We start from the raw sequence: 22,163 nt of genomic DNA on the forward strand, positions 1-22,163 counted from the left end.
AACCCAGCAAACAAAACCAAAAAGCCAAAAAAAAAAAAAAAAAAAAAAAGGAATTAGTTCCTGGTGGCTTACTTTGGAGTGAGACTAATATCATTGGCTATATGTTTGTTTGTTTGTTTTTGAAACAGAGATTTTTTGCTATAGGGTGTGTGTGCTCGCTGGAGAGACAGAGAGAGACAGAGAGACAGAAAGCGAGAAATCATTATCCAGAAGGGATGGCCATGCTGCAATCTCTTCTCCATTCTCCTCTTGGGGTTTTGAACATGCATGCATACATGTCCAGCCTGAGTTTCAAGTCATTAGGTCTAGGACTCAAACTGCAGTCCACTACGTGGGAGTCCAGCGATGTAACCATTATGCCATCAGCTAGTTCCCATTGACTATATGATTGAATGGATATTACTTGTGGGAGGTAAATTCTCAAGTCAGTAGAGTAGGGAGCAAGGGCTTCCAGCTCTCCTTAATGCCAACTGTGGTCTATACTAGGCAGATCAAGCTGCACTGCCAGCCTGGGAGGTGCCAATCTGGCAGAGACCCACAAAGCCCTCATCCTGAAACTCAATCCCAACGAGAACTGCACGTGGACAATAGATAGACCAGAAAATAAAAGCATCAGAATCATCTTTTCCTACATCCAGTAAGTAGAGGCTTCAGATTGATAATAAGGATGGTAGAACTCTCTGGGTAAGTTGTGTGGTCGCTGGAAAGAATTCAGTGGCTGCTAGGGGTGGTAATAACACCCACAATCACCATGATGAGGATGATGAAGATGATGATAATGAGGGTCGATAATCCCTGATAATGACTGCATGCCCACTGCTGGCTCACAGGTCTTAAGAAGTCAGTGCTAGTAATATAATCTAGGGAGGATGAGAACTTGTGTGAGTCACACAGTGAGTACTCAGTCTATCAATAGTTCCAGATTCTCGGCTTCAAAATACTAAACTTGGGGTTCTGTGGTTCCTAACTTCACTGTGCATTAGAATCAGCAGAGGAATTTCCAAAAATTCAATCTTGGGTTATACCGCATACAATTAGTTCACAATCTCTGGTGGTAGGACCCGGGCATCAGTATTTTTTTATGTTAAAATTTTTATTTTTGAATAAGCATACATTTACACACTTTTTTTTTTTAGAGAGATATTTTTGCTATAGGATGCATGCACATGCCAGAGAGACAGAAAGCAAGAAATCACACCCTAGAGGGGACGGCCATGCCACAGCCCCTCCTCCACTGTCCTCTCAGGATCTGCGGCTTGCATGCACATGCGTCTGGTGTAGGTTTAAGTCGCTGGGTCCAGGATTTGAACCATGGTTGACTACGTGGGACTCCAGTGACATAACCATTACACCATCTGCTGGTCCCCATTTACACACATTCTTAAATAAGTGCTCTGGTTATCCAAGTGTGAGGTGAAGCTCTGCCCTGTACAGATTCTTTCAGTATTTTATAAGATCTGCCCAGTTAATTCTCTCAATAACCTTTTTTAAATGTTTTTGAGAAAGATTTTTGCTATAGAGTGTGTGCACTCATGGGAGAGACAGAGAGACAGAAAGCGAGAAATCATCCCCAGGAGGATAACCATGCCTCAATCTCTTCCCTACTCTCCTGGGATCCTGAGTATGCGCATGCACGCACCCGGCGTGAATTTAGTTGCCAGGTCCAGGACTTGAACTGTGGTTGGCTATGTTGGAGTCCAGCGATGTAATCATTATGCCATCTGCTGGTCCCTCTCTCAATTTTTTGGGCATGTCCCCATTCAGTAGATAAGAAAGCCCAGAGAAATCATTTAAGAGGTCCAAGGTTACATAATAATCAAAGGGGAGAGGAATTGAATACAAGCAACCTGACTTCAAAGCTCCCAGTCTTAACCCATCTCTGTGGTTCTTCAGTTTGATTATATATTGGAAGCACCTGGAAGGTGTGCTGGGCCCGACCTCCAGAGTCTATATTATTTTATTTGGATGAGAGAGATGAGGCCTGACTATCTGTACTGGTAGTAAATTTCCAGGTAATGCTGATACTGCTAGTCCAGGTACCACACTTTGAGAATCATAGCCCTATCCCACTGAAGTTGTAATTGACTTTTTCTTTTGACTCTTAAGGAAACAAAAAAAAAAAAGGACTGAAGTTGTAATTGACTTTTTCTTTTGATTCTTAAGGAAAAAAAAAAAAAAAAAAAACAGAGAGGGGATTTCAAATTTCCTGTAATTGTAAAGCTATTAAACATATACCATTCTTGCTGTGTAAGAAGAAAGGAGGAGAGAAAACAAAGTGTGAGAAGAACAAGGGTAGGGGGGAATAAATACTTAACATTGGACATTTCCTGTATGCCAGACTTGTGGTAGGTGCTTCATGTCAGGATATTGTAACTTTACACAAGAGTAAAAATTATGCTGTAGAGTAAAAAGAGTAAAATGATATTCCTGTTTTACAGAAAACTGTGTGAAGAAAGGTTCAATCACCTTTCCAAAGGCACATAGCAGATAAGTGACTAAGGCAGAAGGAGAACTCAAATTTCTTTACCTTATTATTTCCTCTACATTATTTTGGAACTAACAGGATATTTGGAGAGTGCTGTCAGAGTGGGCAGAAGACTAAAATCCTGAGCTGCCTTTTCAGTGCAGAGCTTGGGACTATCCTTACAAATGTGAGACTGGTGATATGACAGAAGGAAGGGGCAACTAGGGGGATGCTCATATTTGCTATGCCATGGGAGTAATGGCCATGGACAAGAAGAGTTGTTTCAGTCTCTAACAGCCTTGGATGGCAAGCGTCAATGGGGATCTATTGTCAATAAGAATTCTAAATAAGGTTTTACATCCAAGAGCCACGTGTGATGGAGAGCAGGAAGGATGGAAATAGGCAGAAAGAAAGAAGCCCTGGATTCTAGGCTCGTCTTTACTATTTACTTGACATAAGACTTCTTGAGGCCATTAATGTTGAGAGTTTGAGATACTAAAGATGGTGGGGATGGTGACTGGTCTTGGGGTGGTTTAAATAAATGTGTATGTGTCTTTTGTAAATTTCCCTTCTAATGAGTACAGTTGACTGTGCTCTGAAGAAACCCCATTTGATGATGGCTCTTCTGCAGTTACAGGTGTGTTCTGTTCGCAGGCTTGATCTAGATGGAAGCTGTGACAGTGAAAACATTAAAGTCTTTGATGGAACCTCTACCAGTGGGCCTCTGCTAGGAAAAGTCTGCAGTGAAAATGACTACGTTCCTGTCTTTGAATCAATATCCAATTCGTTGACATTTCAAATAGTTACCGACACTGCAATAATTCAAAGAACTGTCTTTGTCTTCTACTATTATTTCTCTTCTGACACCTGTAAGTCCTCATTCACATATCCTAACCTGCATCTCCCACAAACACCGTTCTGTACTCTACTCATGGGTTCTTGTAATCTTGAGCTTGGGTCTATTTCTTCAGAGGCCTGTTTTTGGGAAAGCAGTGTTTCCCTAACCTGAGTGTGCACAGAAATTATCTGGAGTTGTTGTTAAGTCACAAACTCTGGGTCCCACCACAGACATTGCAATTCATTGGTGCTGAGGTGAAACCTACGAACTTGCCTTTCTCATTTATTTATTTTTTATTTGATATTTTCCCCCCAGAGGTGCATGTGCTCACCAGAGAGAGATAGAGAGAGAGAGAAAGCAAGAAATCATCCCCCCAGGGAGTATGGCCATACCACAATCCCTTCTCCTCCATTCATGCACCTGGTGTGCTTTTCAAGCTGCCAGGTCCAGGACTTGAACTGTGATTGATCATATGGAAGTCCAGTGCCTTAACCACCATGTCACCTGCTGACCTGCCTTATTTCATGATTTTGCTTTTTGCTTTTATATTTTAATCACCCAAGAGCACATGTGGTAGCTAAAAAGTAGGAGAAAGCACCCTCCAATGGGGCATAGTCATGCCAAAATTTCTTCTTCATTTCTCCATCCTGTTGGGATTTTGGGCACACACCACACACACACACACACACACACACACACAAACACACACATATGTTTTGTCAAGCCAAGGCCATGATTTGAACTTCATGGTCATCCATGTGAGACCTGGCTCCCTTAACCATTAGGCCATGGAACTGGGTTTTAACTTGCCTTTCAAACCAGCTCACAAGTGAGGAAGAGGGATGAGTGTAATTAGACAGTTATACTGTCTAACACAGAGGTACTGTTTTAGAGACCATGTTCAGCCTAATAAGCCTGAGGGATTTTTTTTTTTAAATTTTGCCAGGGGGTGCCTGTGCTTTCTGGAGAGAACATGGGAAGGGGGGAGAGGAGAGAGAGAGAAAGAGAAAGAAGGCACACCCCTCATAGCAGATTACTCTATATTCACTATCTCCATATCTTCTCCACATCTTCCTTTTTAAAGGATTGTGGGCATGCACTCACATGTGCCTAGAATGTTTTCTAAGCTGCTGGGTCTAGAACTTAACAGTCGGCCATGTGGGATCCAGCCACCTTAACCACCACACCACCAGCTGACCCAGCTCTGAGATCTTTTGCAATACCAGTTCCAGGACCACATCTCCCTCCAGTCTGATCCATGAAGTCTATTAGGGCTGTAGAACCTCCATGTTTAACATGTTTCCTAGGTGATTCTGACACAGAAGATGGTCTGGAAGCACATGCTAAGAATCTCTGACCTCACTTCTGAAATTTAAAACTGCCAGGCAGTCAGCAGCTACACTTAGATGGTTCTGCATTCCACTGGGACTTAAAGCAGGATGCGGAGAACTTCCATGAATGGGTTCATGAGGAAATCTCCACTCTGGTTTTCTTTCCGAGGTCGAGAACTGATTAGGTCACCCTCCTTTAAACCACCAATTTCTTAGTGCCCGTCAACCCCCAGAGTAGAGCAGTCAGGGTTTTCCCAAGCCAGACCCAGGCTACGTTTTCAAGCCTTACCTCTAGCACATACTCTATGCTTCAATCAATCTAAACTGTTCCTCCAAAAAGAGCTTTCAGTATTGTTTTCCTGCAATTCATGGGGTAAGCGTTCAAGCTGCTTGTTTTATGTATTTATTGTGAAAGGGAAAGGCCAAAGGAGACTTCCTGAACGCTGCGTCTGAGTGAGCTTTAAACAGTAGCATGATGAGAGTAGAGAGTGGTGGGATTCAGTGCAGAAGTCATCTCTTCTGGAGCTGACAGCTGAGGAGACATGGGAGAGAACAGGAGGCCACGTGGTAGTGAGTGACAAGACTGATAAGGCAGGTGGAAGCTAAATGAGGAAGAGCCTGCAATCTTAGTCTGGAGAGTGATTTTATGTACCAAGATGACCATGACTTTGGGCGGAATAGCAGTGGGGGCTTGTCTGCCCTTCCGTACTCACAGCCCTGCCGGCACATGCAGGCTAGAGGGGAAGGGAGGTTTGGTGGTTTAAATAAATGTGTATGTGTCTTTTGTAAATTTCCCTTCTAATGAGTACAGTTGACTGTGCTCTGAAGAAACCCCATTTGATGATGGCTCTTCTGCAGTTACAGGTGTGTTCTGTTCGCAGGCTTGATCTAGATGGAAGCTGTGACAGTGAAAACATTAAAGTCTTTGATGGAACCTCTACCAGTGGGCCTCTGCTAGGAAAAGTCTGCAGTGAAAATGACTACGTTCCTGTCTTTGAATCAATATCCAATTCGTTGACATTTCAAATAGTTACCGACACTGCAATAATTCAAAGAACTGTCTTTGTCTTCTACTATTATTTCTCTTCTGACACCTGTAAGTCCTCATTCACATATCCTAACCTGCATCTCCCACAAACACCGTTCTGTACTCTACTCATGGGTTCTTGTAATCTTGAGCTTGGGTCTATTTCTTCAGAGGCCTGTTTTTGGGAAAGCAGTGTTTCCCTAACCTGAGTGTGCACAGAAATTATCTGGAGTTGTTGTTAAGTCACAAACTCTGGGTCCCACCACAGACATTGCAATTCATTGGTGCTGAGGTGAAACCTACGAACTTGCCTTTCTCATTTATTTATTTTTTATTTGATATTTTCCCCCCAGAGGTGCATGTGCTCACCAGAGAGAGATAGAGAGAGAGAGAAAGCAAGAAATCATCCCCCCAGGGAGTATGGCCATACCACAATCCCTTCTCCTCCATTCATGCACCTGGTGTGCTTTTCAAGCTGCCAGGTCCAGGACTTGAACTGTGATTGATCATATGGAAGTCCAGTGCCTTAACCACCATGTCACCTGCTGACCTGCCTTATTTCATGATTTTGCTTTTTGCTTTTATATTTTAATCATCCAAGAGCACATGTGGTAGCTAAAAAGTAGGAGAAAGCACCCTCCAATGGGGCATAGTCATGCCAAAATTTCTTCTTCATTTCTCCATCCTGTTGGGATTTTGGGCACACACCACACACACACACACACACACACACACACACACACACACACCTGGTATGTTTTGTCAAGCCAAGGCCATGATTTGAACTTCATGGTCATCCATGTGAGACCTGGCTCCCTTAACCATTAGGCCATGGAACTGGGTTTTAACTTGCCTTTCAAACCAGCTCACAAGTGAGGAAGAGGGATGAGTGTAATTAGACAGTTATACTGTCTAACACAGAGGTACTGTTTTAGAGACCATGTTCAGCCTAATAAGCCTGAGGGATTTTTTTTTTTAAATTTTGCCAGGGGGTGCCTGTGCTTTCTGGAGAGAACATGGGAAGGGGGGAGAGGAGAGAGAGAGAAAGAGAAAGAAGGCACACCCCTCATAGCAGATTACTCTATATTCACTATCTCCATATCTTCTCCACATCTTCCTTTTTAAAGGATTGTGGGCATGCACTCACATGTGCCTAGAATGTTTTCTAAGCTGCTGGGTCTAGAACTTAACAGTCGGCCATGTGGGATCCAGCCACCTTAACCACCACACCACCAGCTGACCCAGCTCTGAGATCTTTTGCAATACCAGTTCCAGGACCACATCTCCCTCCAGTCTGATCCATGAAGTCTATTAGGGCTGTAGAACCTCCATGTTTAACTTGTTTCCTAGGTGATTCTGACACAGAAGATGGTCTGGAAGCACATGCTAAGAATCTCTGACCTCACTTCTGAAATTTAAGACTGCCAGGCAGTCAGCAGCTACACTTAGATGGTTCTGCATTCCACTGGGACTTAAAGCAGGATGCGGAGAACTTCCATGAATGGGTTCATGAGGAAATCTCCACTCTGGTTTTCTTTCCGAGGTCGAGAACTGATTAGGTCACCCTCCTTTAAACCACCAATTTCTTAGTGCCCGTCAACCCCCAGAGTAGAGCAGTCAGGGTTTTCCCAAGCCAGACCCAGGCTACGTTTTCAAGCCTTACCTCTAGCACATACTCTATGCTTCAATCAATCTAAACTGTTCCTCCAAAAAGAGCTTTCAGTATTGTTTTCCTGCAATTCATGGGGTAAGCGTTCAAGCTGCTTGTTTTATGTATTTATTGTGAAAGGGAAAGGCCAAAGGAGACTTCCTGAACGCTGCGTCTGAGTGAGCTTTAAACAGTAGCATGATGAGAGTAGAGAGTGGTGGGATTCAGTGCAGAAGTCATCTCTTCTGGAGCTGACAGCTGAGGAGACATGGGAGAGAACAGGAGGCCACGTGGTAGTGAGTGACAAGACTGATAAGGCAGGTGGAAGCTAAATGAGGAAGAGCCTGCAATCTTAGTCTGGAGAGTGATTTTATTTTTTATGGCTTACTCCAGATAATGGAGCTTCTCTATAGCTGGAACAGATCTTAGCAAAATCTTAATATGATTAATTTAGCAGCAGTATGAAGATTCACTCTCTGCCTTGCATCAACTGGCAGAATGTCCAGGGACACAAAAGAATGAAAATGTCAACATGCAATGCATGGGAAAATAGAGAGGATCACATTCAGGGGATACATGTTAAGCTAGATGCACAGCACAGAAATTAAAAGAAGTCTCTATTTTGATTAACGTTCTGGGTCACCTGCACAATCTTTTCAGCCATTCCCAATTGTGGTGGTTACCTGGACACTTGGGAAGGATCCTTCACCAGCCCGAATTACCCAAAGCCACATCCTGAGCTGGCTTATTGTGTTTGGCACATACAAGTGGAGAAAGGTTATAAGATAAAGTTAAACTTCAAAGAGATTTTGTAAGTACTGCAGTTCACTTTTGTTAGTGGAAATGTAATTGAACTCACCTGGTAGTTGGAATATCTGGGGAGGAAAAAGTAATACACACAAAAGCCCCCATGTATGGGGGCTTTTCAAAGAATTAATATAGAAAATAAAAGACTTAGCCGTACTAATGTATTGCACTAAGGTATTTTTTGAAGATTTGGAAGTCCTGTAAGGGACTAACAAGTCCCAGGTCTGTCCACATAAACCTGAGATACCATTGAAGGGAGTAATCTGTAATCACTTAAGAATGGCATTGTTGGGACGTTAGACAATAGAATTGCACTGGTTTGGAAAGCTTTTCACCAGAGGCCCTCATTCTCTAGCCTGGAAATAGATGACCACTGCAGATTTGATTTCATCGCTGTCTATGATGGCTCCTCCACCAACTCTGGCCTGATTGGAAAGGTCTGTGGCCGTGTGACACCCACCTTCGAATCTTCATCAGACGCTTTGACTGTCGTGTTATCTACAGATTATGCCAATTCTTATCGGGGCTTTTCTGCTTCTTACACATCAATTTATGCAGAAAATGTCAACACCAGTAAGTCATGTTTTATGTTCCTCAGCTATTTGGAGCTCACTGAAGATTGTATACAGAGAAACTGCTCCTTGGTTCTTTGCCTACCTGTGACTGTCCCTGTTTGCAAGACTGTCTCATATATTTGGGAACGTAATATAATCTGAAGTTCGAGAATCAATTCTGAGCATGGCTTAATACAAGAGGCAGTTAATGATTTTATTAACCCGAGAGAGATTTCTGCAGAAAATAAATACCGTCTCCCTTAATGTCTTCTGAAAAAGCCCAATTAAAAAAATACGATATTTACAAATACTAGCCTCAGACAAAGTCACTATAAACACTGTAAAAGTCAGTCAACTCCTTGTTTATGTCAGGTTCTGATTACTGTTTAGGGAAAAATGAGTCTTGACTTCTTATGTATTCATCTGCACAAGTTGCTCTTTAAGATCCAAAGTTTCTAGCTGGCATAAACATGACCATCACTTTTTTTTCTTCCCTGACAGCATCTTTAACTTGCTCTTCTGACAAGATGAGAATTATTATAAATAAATCTTACATAGAGTCATTAAACTATAATGAGAATAATTTACAATTAAATGATCCCACTTGCAGACCAAAAGTAACGAATGTTGTGGAGTTTTCTTTTCCTCTGGACCAATGTGGAACAATAAAAAAGGTACAGAGAAACACTGATACCTTGGTTTTATCAAATGCCAGATGCCCGTTGGGTAATATAGTAAGGGTAATGCTTGCTAGCTGCTTTAACAACAATAACAACAACAAAAACCCAGATCTTAGTGGTTGAACACACAATAAACAGATGTGGATATATAAGGGCACACACTCATACACAAATGCCAAATTGCTAAATTTATTTTCAGGCCAATTAGAGAGTGGTTATCTTTCTTCAGAAGGTAAAGAACTCTATTAAAACTCACTGGAGTTTGAACATCTGTATTCTGTGGGTTTAATAACCTACCAGTAACAGCTGTGCAGAACATGTTTATATCTCATATCTAGTAAAAATCTACCTGGATTTTTAAAATAAGTTTATTTTTTTCAATGAGAGAGACAGCTTCTCCAAAAGGGTATTGATACTCTGATCTACCCTCAGCTTTAGCTAGACTTAGACCATGGGCATGCAGGTGCCCAGCATACTCACAGAGCTCTCTGGACACAAACCCAGAACCTTCTCATGTGAATTCAGTTTACTATTGTACTACTATCATGCCTGGATTATTATTATTGTTTTTTTTTTCCTTAATGAGAAAAATAAGGAGAAAGAAAAATAGGTATTTTTGGCAGAGTCTCACTGTTGCAATCTTCTGTTCCAGTCTCACAGCTAGGATTATAAACCTATTCTGGTTGGTCTGGTTTATACACACCTAGGCCTCCCATATGGCTCCAGGCTCACATAGTGTCACCCTACCACTTGTGCCCTGTGGCTGGGCCCTTGTTGGATTTTATAATTTTCTTCTTTCCTTCGTGAAGACAGGAGGTAAATATTACCCTTTTTTTAAACATGAAGGACACTTTAAGTTTCTCATTTCTCCTACATGTTTATAAGTCTCATTCAAGGTCTTAAATATTTTAATCCTGTGGATTCCTAGGTTACATATTACAACTTTGCCCTTAGGATGTTAAATAATAGCCTAATTGAAAAGAATGGAGGTGAATCCAGAGGAATTGATACAGACAGAAGTAAATCAGTTTTTGCTAAGGAGGAACACAGAGTCTCCATTATACTGTGAACCCTGAGGGAGGGCAGGTAGGGGAACACCTATTGCAGGTTCACCATCTGTGCACATTTTAGAAACTACCACACTACTGTATAGTTAGAGTCCCAGACCCAGCAGCATGAAAACAGGCTGGGTGTTGTGTGTGTGTGTGTGTGTGTGTGTGTGTGTGTGTGTGCTCAGAATCCCAAGAAGAGGATGGAGGAGAAGGGATTGCAGCATGGCAATTCTCTCTCCAGAGGGGGGCGAGTCTCACTTTCCCCTTTGTTTTTCTCTGTCTCTCTTCAGTGAGTATACAAGTCCTATAGCAAAAATTACTAAATAAGTAAAATCTTTATTTATTATAGGTTGCATGCAAAACTAATTTTCATCAACTGGGAAAAAACTCTAATTCTATCTTCAAGTCCTTCTATTGTAATATAACCTGTGTCTCATCTCATAATTTCTTCGTTTTCCACCATGTTTCTTCAATGAAACACACTTAAGGTTTATAGCATTTTGGTATGAAAGCTGTTATTTTGTGACTTAAAATAATGGGGCTAGGTTGGTGGCACAGCAGTACCATGCTGCTCGGTGATATCAGATCCACACAGAAGATCACGGGTTTGGTTCCCTGGTCAGTTTGTATATGCCAGGCACGCATGCTCGTGATTCTGGCTGTCAGGAAGGCTGGAGTGGTGAAGAGGGGAATCATCGCGAGATTTGGTTGAAGTTGCTTACCTCTATTTATCTCTGTCTCTCACTTTCATAAAAGAAAGAAACTTAAAATAAAAAAAAAAAGAAGGCAGCCTTATAGCCTACTGGTTAAAGAAGTCAGATCCCACGTCTGATGACAATTCAAATCTTAGCCTCGATTGCTTGAATAACATGCTGAGCATGTGTGCACACGTGCACGTCCAAAAAATCTTGATAGGATGAGGAAATAAAAGAAGGCATTGCAGCATGACCGTGTCCCATCGTGTGTGTGTGGGGGGGTGTATTTTCTCTCACTCTGTTTCTCTGTCTCTCTCAAGTGAGTTCATGGAATTAAAAAAAAAAAACTACATATTTAAAAAGAGAAATTTACATCTCTACCTCAAATATTATTCACATCTGTGCTCTAAAATATTACTGGACCTAAGATATAAAATTTGAATTTCATCTCATTCTGCAGGTAGAAGATTATTTAATTACTTACACCAATATAATCACTTTTACTGAGTCCCAAACTTCTGAAGTGATCACACGACAGAAACATCTCCAGATTATTGTGAAGTGTGAAATGGAATATAATTCTACAGTGGAGATAATGTACATCACAGAGGATGACGTAATACAGAATCAAAGTGCACTGGGCAAATACAACACGAGCATGGCTCTTTTTGAATCCAGTTCATTTGAAAAGCCTATACTTGAGTCTCCATATTATGTGGATTTGAACCAAATTCTTTTTGTTCAAGTCAGTCTGCACACCTCTGATCCAAATTTGGTGGTGTTTCTTGATACTTGTATAGCTTCATCCACATCTGACTTTGCATCGCCAACCTATGACTTAATCAAGAGTGGGTACGTACTGACGTATAATATTTCTTTCTGAGGAGGATTGATGATAAATGAATATTTCAGTGAGTGTCCATGTGTGTAAATTTTCTAGTACTACTATGGAAATTTATTAAATTTATTTAAAGCATTTATTTAATGTAATTTCCATGTAACTAGTTATAAATAATTTGTTAAAACATTTATACAAACTCAGCTTATATTCTCTAGACTTTTAAGCGTATATATTTAAGTGTAAACAAATTTATTTTTCTCAAGAAGTCTGTATTATTTATTTATGTTTGACTTTGGTTCTTTTTTATTTTTCCGTATAGGGTGCATACTCTCACCAGAGAGACAGAGACAGAAAGAAAGAGAGAAATCACTCCCTAGGGAGGATGGTCATGCTGCAATACCTTCTCTTCCCAGTCTTCTCTCAGGATTTTGAGCACACATGTACACACATCTGGTGCAAGTTTCAAGCTGCTGAATCCAGGATTCAGATTGCAGTCGGCCATGTGGGAGTCCAGTGCCTTAACCATCATGCCACCTGCTGGCCCCAACACTTTGGTTATTTTCACCAAAAACCTAGATAATTTCATGTATGCCATCTGTAGACATAATGTCACTAGTGAAGTATATGTAACATTCTTAAAAAATAGAAAATTTCTCTTTTTAATTTAATTTTATTGTCATTAATTTAATTTAATTTAATTTATATTTTTAAAGTTGACCAGAGACAGACAGAGAAAGAAAGAAAGTGAGAAAGTAAGCTGTCAGAGCTGGAACTTGAACCAGGATTAGCCATGTGGGAGTCCAGCCACCCTAACCACCATGCCTCCTGCTGGGCCCTAAAGGGTTTTTTCTTTTTCTTGCTTTCCCATTAGCAGCTGATGGATCACTAAACTAAATCAGCCATATTTATACTAGGGCTTTTAAAAATTTTTACCAAGTTTAGAATGTATTTAATTAATTGTCAGAGCTGGAACTTGAACCAGGATTAGCCATGTGGGAGTCCAGCCACCCTAACCACCATGCCTCCTGCTGGGCCCTAAAGGGTTTTTTCTTTTTCTTGCTTTCCCATTAGCAGCTGATGGATCACTAAACTAAATCAGCCATATTTATACTAGGGCTTTTAAAAATTTTTACCAAGTTTAGAATGTATTTAATTAATTTTTTTAATTGCTAGAGGGCGCATGCACTCACCAAAGAAAGACAGAGAAAGAAAGAGATGGAGAGGAAGACAATACCCCCCAGTGGGGGCTGGTCATGCTACAATCCCTTCTCCATTTCTTGATCCTGCCGGAATTTGAGGTATGCACACACATGCACCTGGCATGTTTTTCAAGTTCCCAGAGCCAGAATTTGAACCATCGTGGACTACATGAGCTCTTGCTCCCTTAACCACTGGGCTAGAAGACCTATATTAGGGATCTTCAAAAAGTTAATGGAAGATGCATGTTATAAAAAAAACTATGCATAGATTTCAGAATTATTTGCATCAAGGCAAATTCATACTTTAATTCCATTTTTCTATGAACTTTTTGGTGTCTCCTTAGACATTAGTAACACACATGTAAGAAAATGTGTTTGAGTTCCAGCACATAGGCATTGATTTTCTGATTAATTCACATGGACCAGTAGTTTTAGAGCTTAAAAAAGAACCTTGTTATCTTACTCAGGGATTATAGTCTCAGCTCACTGCAGTCTGAATGAAAGACATGGTCTTTCTAGAGAAATTTTTGGATTCACAAACTAGAAAATTCAGAAAAAAACCCTTTGTATTGTCTCTTTTTGGTGTCGATAGGTCTGAACTTCTGTGCACCTTATCATTATGTTCGTAAATTCTCTTGCAGATGTAGCAAAGATGAGACTTGTAAGCTGTATCCCTTGTCTGGACACTATGGAAGATTTCAGTTTAATGCCTTTAAATTCTTGAGACATCTGAGCTCTGTGTATCTGAAGTGTAGGGTTCTGGTATGTGACAGTAACGATCATCAGTCTCGTTGCAATCAAGGCTGCACCTCTAGAAAGAAACGAGACATCTCTTCATACAAGTGGAAGTCTGATTCCGTGATAGGACCCATTCGTCTGAACAAGGATCGAAGTGCAAGTGGAAATTCAGGTAAGAACAAAAGGTCTTTTATGACTTAACCCCTCATGGTTTATTAGATGCTGATCAAATCTAATTGTTCTTAAGCATGTAAGTGTAGAGCTTTATAATAAAAGTCCCCCCCCCACCAGGTTTTTGCTATAAAGTGTGTGCATTCACTGGGGGGAGGAGAGAGAAAGAGAGAGAGAAACAAAGTGAGAAATCACCCCCAGGGTTTGATCATGCTGCAATCCCTTCTCCTTCACTCTCCTCTCAGGATTTTGGGCACACAAGCACACACACCCAGAGTATTTCTCAAGCCACATGGTCTGGGATCCAAACTGTGCAGTCAGTCAAATGGAATCCAGCGCCTTAATCACCATACCACCTGCTTGCCTTATAATAAAAGTTTTAACACATATGAGTTTTAAGCACGCAGGATTAATATTTATTTCTATCAGTTGATAATATGATGCCATGGCAGTGAAACATATGATTCACTGATAACTCACCATTCTCCACGTGGCTTTTGAGTATAAGTGTAATGTCCTCTTTTTAGAAACAAGTTCCCTTTAGCTTCCTGACTCCTTATTGTGGGTGTTATGACAGATAACTAAATCTGAAGCAATGTATTTTAACTCCTAAGTGAAAAAAGCAAAAAGAACTAACATTCTGCACAACTTGTATTTTTATGCTAATACTTTTTAAAACTAATTTTCATCTTGTTTCCAATTATAGCAATTGAGCATCCATCGCGTATGGAAGAAACTCAGAAGCAGCCCTTCAGCAGTCTGCATCTCTTTTCAGTCATGGTCCTTGCTATGAATGTAGTGATTGTGGCCACAATCGTAGCAAGGCATTTTGTGAATCAACGATCAGACTACAAATACCAGAAGCTGCAGGACTATTAAGTAACAGGTTTAGCCCTCTTGGCTGTCAAAGGAAATAGTGCCTCATGGCCATACATATGAATAAATTAGGAAAGGCCTAAAAAAGTGACACATGGGCCTTCATGTCACTGTGTCTGTGTGTTTCATTATAGGATGACCAAAATGGTAAATAATGATGTCAGTTAGCTCTTAGTTTAGAAAGTAAAGGCACCAAAATATTACATGAACTACAAATAACTCTTTTCATAAACGTAAAGCATTTTAACCAAATGTGAGGTGGAAAAGAAAAGAAAGGTCATTTTTGGGACCAGCAGATAATAGTTAATAGTTATGTTGCTAGATTACCACATAGTTGACAGCAGTTCAAGTCCTGGACCTGGTAGCTTTAAAACTCACACTGGGAGTGTGTGTGTATGCCCAAAATCCCAAGAGGAGACTGAAGGAGAAGGGATTGTGGCATGGCCATTCCCCCCGGGGGTGATTTCTTGCTTTCTGTCTCTCTGGCGAGTGCACACATCCTATAGCAAAAGTATCTCAAAAGAAAAAAAAGAAAAAGGTCACTAAAGTTGTCTTTAGAGTTGGGTGCTTTCATTTTTTAGGTGTCATGTGCTACTTTTTGAAACATTGAAGTTATAATTTCTGAAACTAAAATATGTGAGAAAGAATTGCAATCCTATTTTGTTCTATTTAAGTTTTATTCATTCATCCCATGAGTAAGAGAGACAGAGAGAAGGAGACACGGATAGAGCATCCTCTATATGTTCTCAGCTCTGCGATCCACCCACGGCCTTAGCTAGCCCTGAATTACGATGGGCACATGCTTGCCTGGTGTATTCAGGGATGTCTTTGGACGTGGGCCAGAAATCTTCGCATGTGGGTCAGCCTTGCAGAGCACTGTATTACCACTGCATCACTGGCTGGCTTCTGCAATTTTTTAAAAAAATTATTTACGTTTATGCATATAGAGTGCATGCACATGAAGGGGAGTGGGGGAGAGAGGAGAAGAGAGAAATCACCCCCTAGTGGGGCTGGTCCTGCCACTATCTTCTTTCCTTTGATTCTTATCTGATCAGGATCCTGGACATATAGCCATGTGCCCAGTGCATTGCCACCAGGGTTGCATTTTGAACTGCACCAGCTATTTGGGATTTGATCTCTACATAGAGCTTAAATGATGTTATGGGGCCTTCCCGAGAGAATGGCAATCTTCTTACTTCATACGCTTTACTGCTTTAATGCAGACTCTGCATTTCTCACCTTAAGCATCACAGAAAAGGATTTTGGAGGAAAAAAAAAACAATCTGACTATGAAAGAGAGACTTTTGGGCTAATGAGATAACATTTTTCCTCCCATTTACCATCAAACAGCAAAGCCAAAGGTCAACTGATTTTACATGTGCAAAACATCAAATCTAATTACTGCAGATGAACAATACAACTCTACCTCCTCTTCTAATGACACACAGAAGTTTAGCTTTTAATATGTACTTAGAAAGGTAGCAACCCTTCTTAAAGCCCAAAGAATTCTCTTTTCATGTTTAAGTTACTAGAGGGCTCATGCATTCACTAGTGAGAGACAGAGAGACAGAGGGAGAGGGAGGAAGCACCTCCTACTGTGGGGCACATTCACACTGTACCTCCTTCTCCTCCGTTTTCCTACCCTGTTGGGATTTGGGGCATGCACACACACAAGCACCCACCAATTTTCAAGCTGCCAGGGCTGAGTTTCGAGCTGTGCTGTCGGTCATGTGGACTCTGGCTTCCTTAACCACCAACCCATGGAGTCAGCCCAAGGCATTTTTTTAATTTACTGCTATAAACATGCATTGCATATACAGGATGTTAGAGGGGACACACAATGGATATGATAGAATCTCTACCTTCACAAAATAAGTCCTTTGGAGCCTAACTGATTTTTCCAGCCCCAAATTAAAACAAATTTTACCCTTTTTCTTTTTTAATATTCTCATATAGGTCTTCCATATGAACTAAATTGAACCATTGCCAAATTCTTTTTTAACTTGAAAACACCAGAAAATTTAGTTACAATGAACAAATCACATTAAGTACGTAGAGACAGCCTGGCTGCCTGGTCTGGTTGGTGCTCCTGAGCCATCTCTCCATCAGAAACTGGTTATTATTTCGGGCCAACATGGAAGGTATTCAGAGACACATCAGGCATAAAAGTGTAATACTAAAAATATTATTGAATATTGTGACTCACTAGAGAGTATAGGATTATATTACGAGCAAAAATCCATTGCAGTGGAGATATTGATATATGTATAATTATTGAGATATGCAATATCTCTACTTAAGTTTTCAAAATATTTTTTCTTTTTTCTGTTTTTTTTTTTTTTTTTTTTTTTTTAGAGATTTTTGTTACAGGGCGCATGTGCTCACCAGAGAGACAGAGAGAGACAGACAGAAAGTGAGAAATCACCCCCCAGGGGGGATGACCATACTGCAGTCCCTTCTCTGCCATTCTCTTCTCAGGATTTTGGGCACACACGCACACATGCCTGGTGTGAGTTTTCAGCCGCTGTGTCTGGGAATTGAACTGTGGTTGACTACATGGGAGTTCAGCCACATAACCATTTCACCATCTGCTAGTCTCTAAAAAAAAATTTTATTTTGAAAGAACTAGAGTGATAAGGCTGGCAGGTGGCATGGTGGTTAAGGGCACTGGACTTCCACATGGTTGACTGCAGTTCGAGTCCCAGACCTGGTGGCTTGCTTTCTCACTTTTCCTCTCTCTCTCTCACTCTGTCTCTCTCTAGTCAAATCAAAATAAATAAATAAATAAAGTTAAAATAAATAATTCTAAAAAAAAGGAAAGAAAGAACTAGATAGAAGTAATGAAAGGTCTTGGATCTTGAGTAGGTGGCCCGGGTCTAGTCTGGTGTGTAATGTTGTCCAGGTTATACCTTCAGCTACCATCCCCCTCTAGAAGTGAGATTATTAGACAAGAGAAGACATTAGCAGTCAGGGACCACTCAAGGTTCCACTTACCACCAGTGATGAGTTCTCATTGCCACCTCCACTCTGAAACAGAGGTTTGCATACAGGAAGTCCTTGGGTGTGTGCTCAGGGTTGACTTCTGTGAGAGGTGAGGAGAACAATAAACATGCCCTACAGCCTGGAGACTGAGTGACTCCATTTGGGGCAGCATCCGAATATTTGCCCAGAGCAGTAACTATACTCAATTCCTGAAAGAGCAAGATATAGATATATTTTCTTTTTCTTACACAAAGCAAAATCTAATTTATGCTGTATTCAAGAGACACATATAACAAGTGTTTCAAAGAGGCCAAAAATGAAGGAATGAAGTTCCAGCGGGTGGCATTGTACTTAAAGTGCGGGACTCCCACATGGTCAACTGGAGTTCAAGTCTTGGACCTGGTTGCTTGCTTTCTCTCTCTCTCTCAAACACATGTGCCCTGTAGCAAAAATTAAAATAATAATAATAATAATGAAGAAAATGAAATAATTTTAATTAAAAAATGGACTGGACAATATCATGCAAGGCATGTACAAACCAGAGGGGCAAAGTGGGGTGGAACCCAGGCTACCCACATGGTCTGCTTATCTGAGGTGGTAGAGTCACTTTGTTACTGCTGGGCAGGGGTGAAAGTCCTGGCACTGCCCTGGGCCTCCTCTGACTAGTGCAGAATTAAAGGGGTACCCCATTCCTTCCAAGTAGGATGGAAAGTGCAAGTCCCGGCTCGCTACCTGATCTGTGCCTGATGTGGGGTGTGCACGTGAGGGCCTTACTAATGCCCAGAGGTGATGAACTTCCCAGTTTCCATTTTGCCTTTTTGGGTACTACTCTGTTGAGGTCAGAAAAGAGGGAAGCGGTACTGGGTGAAGGATAGAGTCCTGGCTCTCCACTCAGTGTTTGCTGGCAGCGGTGCATGTGGAGCCCCAGTGTTTCCTGTGGGTGTTTGCCTGGTGTAGGACAGTTTTCTTTTTCTTCCTTTTTTTTTTTTTTTTAGAGATTTTTGCTATAAGGGAGCATGTGCTCACCAGGGAGACAAAGAGAGATGCAGAGAGACAGAGAAACAGAAAGTGAGAAATTGCCCCCCGGGGGATGGTCATGCTGCAATCCCTTCTCCAGTCTCCTCTCAGGATCTTGAGCATGCATGCACAAATGCCCCATGTGTTTCAAGCTGCTGGGTCCAGGACTTGAACCACAGTCGATTACATGGGAGTCCAGTGATGCAACCATTATGCCATCTGTGGTCCCAGTCCAGAAATTTTCTGTCTTGCTAGGTTGGCCCTTTGCTGGTCCTTTGAGTAAAGAGAACAGGCTTTTCTTGGGTCTTTTTTGTCTGCACCCTCGATGCTTTCTGATGGCAGGCTTCTCCCTGGTACGTGTTTTGACCATGAGGCGTGGAACACTGAACAGTAGGCATGACTTTCAAACATCACTGTGCCCAAGAATCATCTAGATTGCTTTTGGAGAGTACCACTTTCTGGATTGGTCCCCTAAAACATATTAAAAAGAACTGATCTGGAAGTTCATTTAGATATTTATCTATTTGCTATTTTTTTTTTCCATTGTCAACACCTTCTGCATTAAGGATGTGTTAAAAGCTATGAAACGCTAGGTTTGGGTCACTGTTGGCCTCCTCCTCATTCTATAGATAGGTACAGTTAATGGACAGGCAGAATTTTGAACTGAGACACCCCTGGAGCTCACAATCATTTGAAAACACCCCTTTATTCATTTAAGGTATTTACATGAAATAGACACCTGATGCTAAAAATCATTGCTTCATGTGACAGAAGCTGAAGCTACTCAGTGACAAATAATTAACTCTAATTAAAGATGTCTTTACCAAACTCCCAGTAATCACATTTCCTCAACTTCTATGAGTAAGCAGGGCACTTTCATCAAAATAAATATCAACATTGTATTTTTACCAAGACAACAGTCTGTGAAGTTGGCATATTGTTGAGCTTTTACAACATGGAATTGCCATGTTTTCAGTAAAGCAGATACTCTTAAAGGCAAGGCCACTCTGGGTCATTTGTTAGATTTTTTTTACCTCTCAAGACCTCCGGGTGATCTCCCAGACTCACCAAATAATGCTCTCCTCTTTTGGGGACTTGACAGTAATTTCATCTTGTAGTTGCTATTTACTGATGAAGACCAAAGAATTTCTTAAAGACAGGGACTCATATTTTAAATAATGCTAGTGAATATTTCTTGACCAAAAAAAAAGACAAAAACCCCTATGTTCAAGTCCATTCCTTTAAAGACACCTGTTAGGGTAGTGAGGCTAGGGCAGGCCTCTTTCTGTTAAAGTGGAAAGGAAGATTGAAGTGGGTGCGGCCCTCCTAAGAGAATGCTGGACTATGCTAATCTTTCCTTGTTTGCGGTTCAGGTTTTCTGTGTACTTTTCAGATTTCCCTGAGTGCTCTGAGGATCTGAGAAATGGCTGAGAACATGACCACCTGGGCACCTGGCAGCTCAAAGAGCAAACACCACAGGTGGTTCTTGGACTGTGTTTCCGTCTCTCTCATTTGCAAGCCATAGCCCAAACCCAATTAGCTGGATCCAATTTATTCCCATTGAAACAAAACAAAGCTAGTTCTGATGAGTAAACAACATATTTGACTCAACCGACCAGTTTATTAGAGTTAAAAAAAGCGGGGGTGGGGGCAGTGGCTTCCTGACGGTTTATTTTTTATAAGACTCTTGGCAAGATTTCAAAATAAATTCTTGCACTACCAGAAAGAATCAGAGCTCTCCCTACTAGCATCTGAATGAACATTAAAGAATCAAATTTTAAATAAGAATTCTTCAATTGGAATACAGGGAAATAACCCTGCTCTTTTAAACATTTTGTACATTTTAAAGTAACAATCGAGTTCCTGATAGTGAAGACTTAGAAAGCACAGCATTTCTAGCCACCAAAGAGAGCAACTGCCTTATAAGTTCAGTAATGAGAGATTTATTTAGTAACAAACCCGAGAGAAGCAATGCCCTCTAGCAGTTTCTTTTACCATCTCTACACAGGTAACTTCTGAATTGTCAGACACTACTTTACTGAAGAAAAATAGACTCTGCTTCCTAATTCCTAATAGATTTATGTGAAAACTGGAGAAATCATGGAAGAGTCATGCTCTGACCAGTCACTTTGTGGATAGCCAGTGGCCCCACCATTTGGAAATGCTCAGTCTGCTCTTCCTTGGTGTCCATGGGGCTCACATCTCTTCTGTTCCGCCCTGCACAGCCCTGGGAGCAGCGAGAAGAGGAGTCCCCCACTTTGCACACGGCAACCTTACACTGCAGATAGACCACGTCGTAGCTGTCAAGAAAGCTGAAGGCGTTGAACTTGAACTGGGCCACATTCTTTTGGCTGGAGTGGAGATTGACATAGGTCTTGTCTTTAATGCACCTGGTGGGAAGAAAAACCCCAGACCAAAAAGATTAACTTAAAGCATGGTGTGGATTCACTCTGACTCAAATAATCAAACTTGGACCCAGATTTCTGAATTCCAAATGGAATTCTTCATACTACCAACTCCTTTTCTTTCTCAAGAAACTTCACAATGCTAACACAGGTGGAAAACCACTCTTCTTGGCAAGAAATAGAAGGAACCTGGAAGATTTACTCAATAAAAACAGAAAAGTAATTAAATTCTAGCTAGACCTCTTGTTTTCAGAAGGCTACTTTATTTTGTCATAAGGAGACTAAACGTGGTTAGATTATTTAATAATATAAATCACATAAGATATACTTTTTAATCACAAATGGAGTTAAACTATAAATTAATGACAGAAACATTACTGAAAAATTCCCAAATATTTGGAAATTAAAAAACACCCTTCTAAGTAACTGGTGGATCAAAGAAGCCTCTAGAGGAATTTAAAAAATATTTTGAACTAAGTAAAAAAATGAATGTATACATGGTTTAGCAAAATTTGTGGGGTGCAGCTAAATAGTGCTTACAGGGAAATTTATAGCATTAAATGCATTTATTAGAAATGGATAAATCTAAAATCAATCAACTTTCGTTTTGAAAACAAGAGAAAGAAGAGTAAATTAACCCTAAAGCAAGTGAAAGAACATATTGCTTATTGAATTATTTTTGTTTTTTAAAGAATTATTTCTTTTATTTAATTTATCATTATTATTTTTTAATTTGACCAGAGTGAGACAGAGTGAAAGAGAGAGAGAGAAAATGAGAAAGCAAGCCGCCAGGTCCGGGACTCTACCCTTAGTCAGTCATGTGGGAGTCTAGCGACTT

The 22,163-nt window shown here is 40.7% G+C and overlaps 2 protein-coding genes across 3 annotated transcripts in view; one reads left to right on the forward strand and one right to left on the reverse strand.

Moving 5' to 3' along the window:
- CUZD1 (CUB and zona pellucida like domains 1) overlaps positions 1–15,031 on the forward strand; it is a 19,064-nt gene extending 4,033 nt beyond the window's left edge. The window contains exons 2-9 of one of the 2 annotated variants that reach the window (XM_006143932.3): positions 487–637; positions 3,119–3,333; positions 7,969–8,119; positions 8,471–8,688; positions 9,171–9,343; positions 11,557–11,948; positions 13,778–14,046; positions 14,752–15,031. In XM_006143932.3, the coding sequence (XP_006143994.1) occupies positions 487–637; positions 3,119–3,333; positions 7,969–8,119; positions 8,471–8,688; positions 9,171–9,343; positions 11,557–11,948; positions 13,778–14,046; positions 14,752–14,924 (1,742 nt within the window). In that variant the 3' untranslated portion in view covers positions 14,925–15,031. Of the gene's footprint in view, positions 1–486; positions 638–3,118; positions 3,334–5,461; positions 5,730–7,968; positions 8,120–8,470; positions 8,689–9,170; positions 9,344–11,556; positions 11,949–13,777; positions 14,047–14,751 lie in introns of those variants that run through there. The other variant, XM_027770106.1, reaches the window with a different exon arrangement.
- Positions 15,032–20,650: 5,619 nt separating this feature from the next.
- LOC102496342 (deleted in malignant brain tumors 1 protein) overlaps positions 20,651–22,163 on the reverse strand; it is a 43,962-nt gene continuing 42,449 nt past the window's right edge. The window contains exon 29 of the mRNA XM_027770128.1: positions 20,651–21,310. Coding sequence (XP_027625929.1) covers positions 21,019–21,310 — 292 coding nt within the window. The 3' untranslated portion in view covers positions 20,651–21,018. The remainder of the gene's footprint in view (positions 21,311–22,163) is intronic.

This window comes from Tupaia chinensis, unplaced genomic scaffold, assembly GCF_000334495.1.
Source record: "Tupaia chinensis unplaced genomic scaffold, TupChi_1.0 Scaffold000113_1, whole genome shotgun sequence".
Classification (NCBI taxonomy): domain Eukaryota; kingdom Metazoa; phylum Chordata; class Mammalia; order Scandentia; family Tupaiidae; genus Tupaia; species Tupaia belangeri.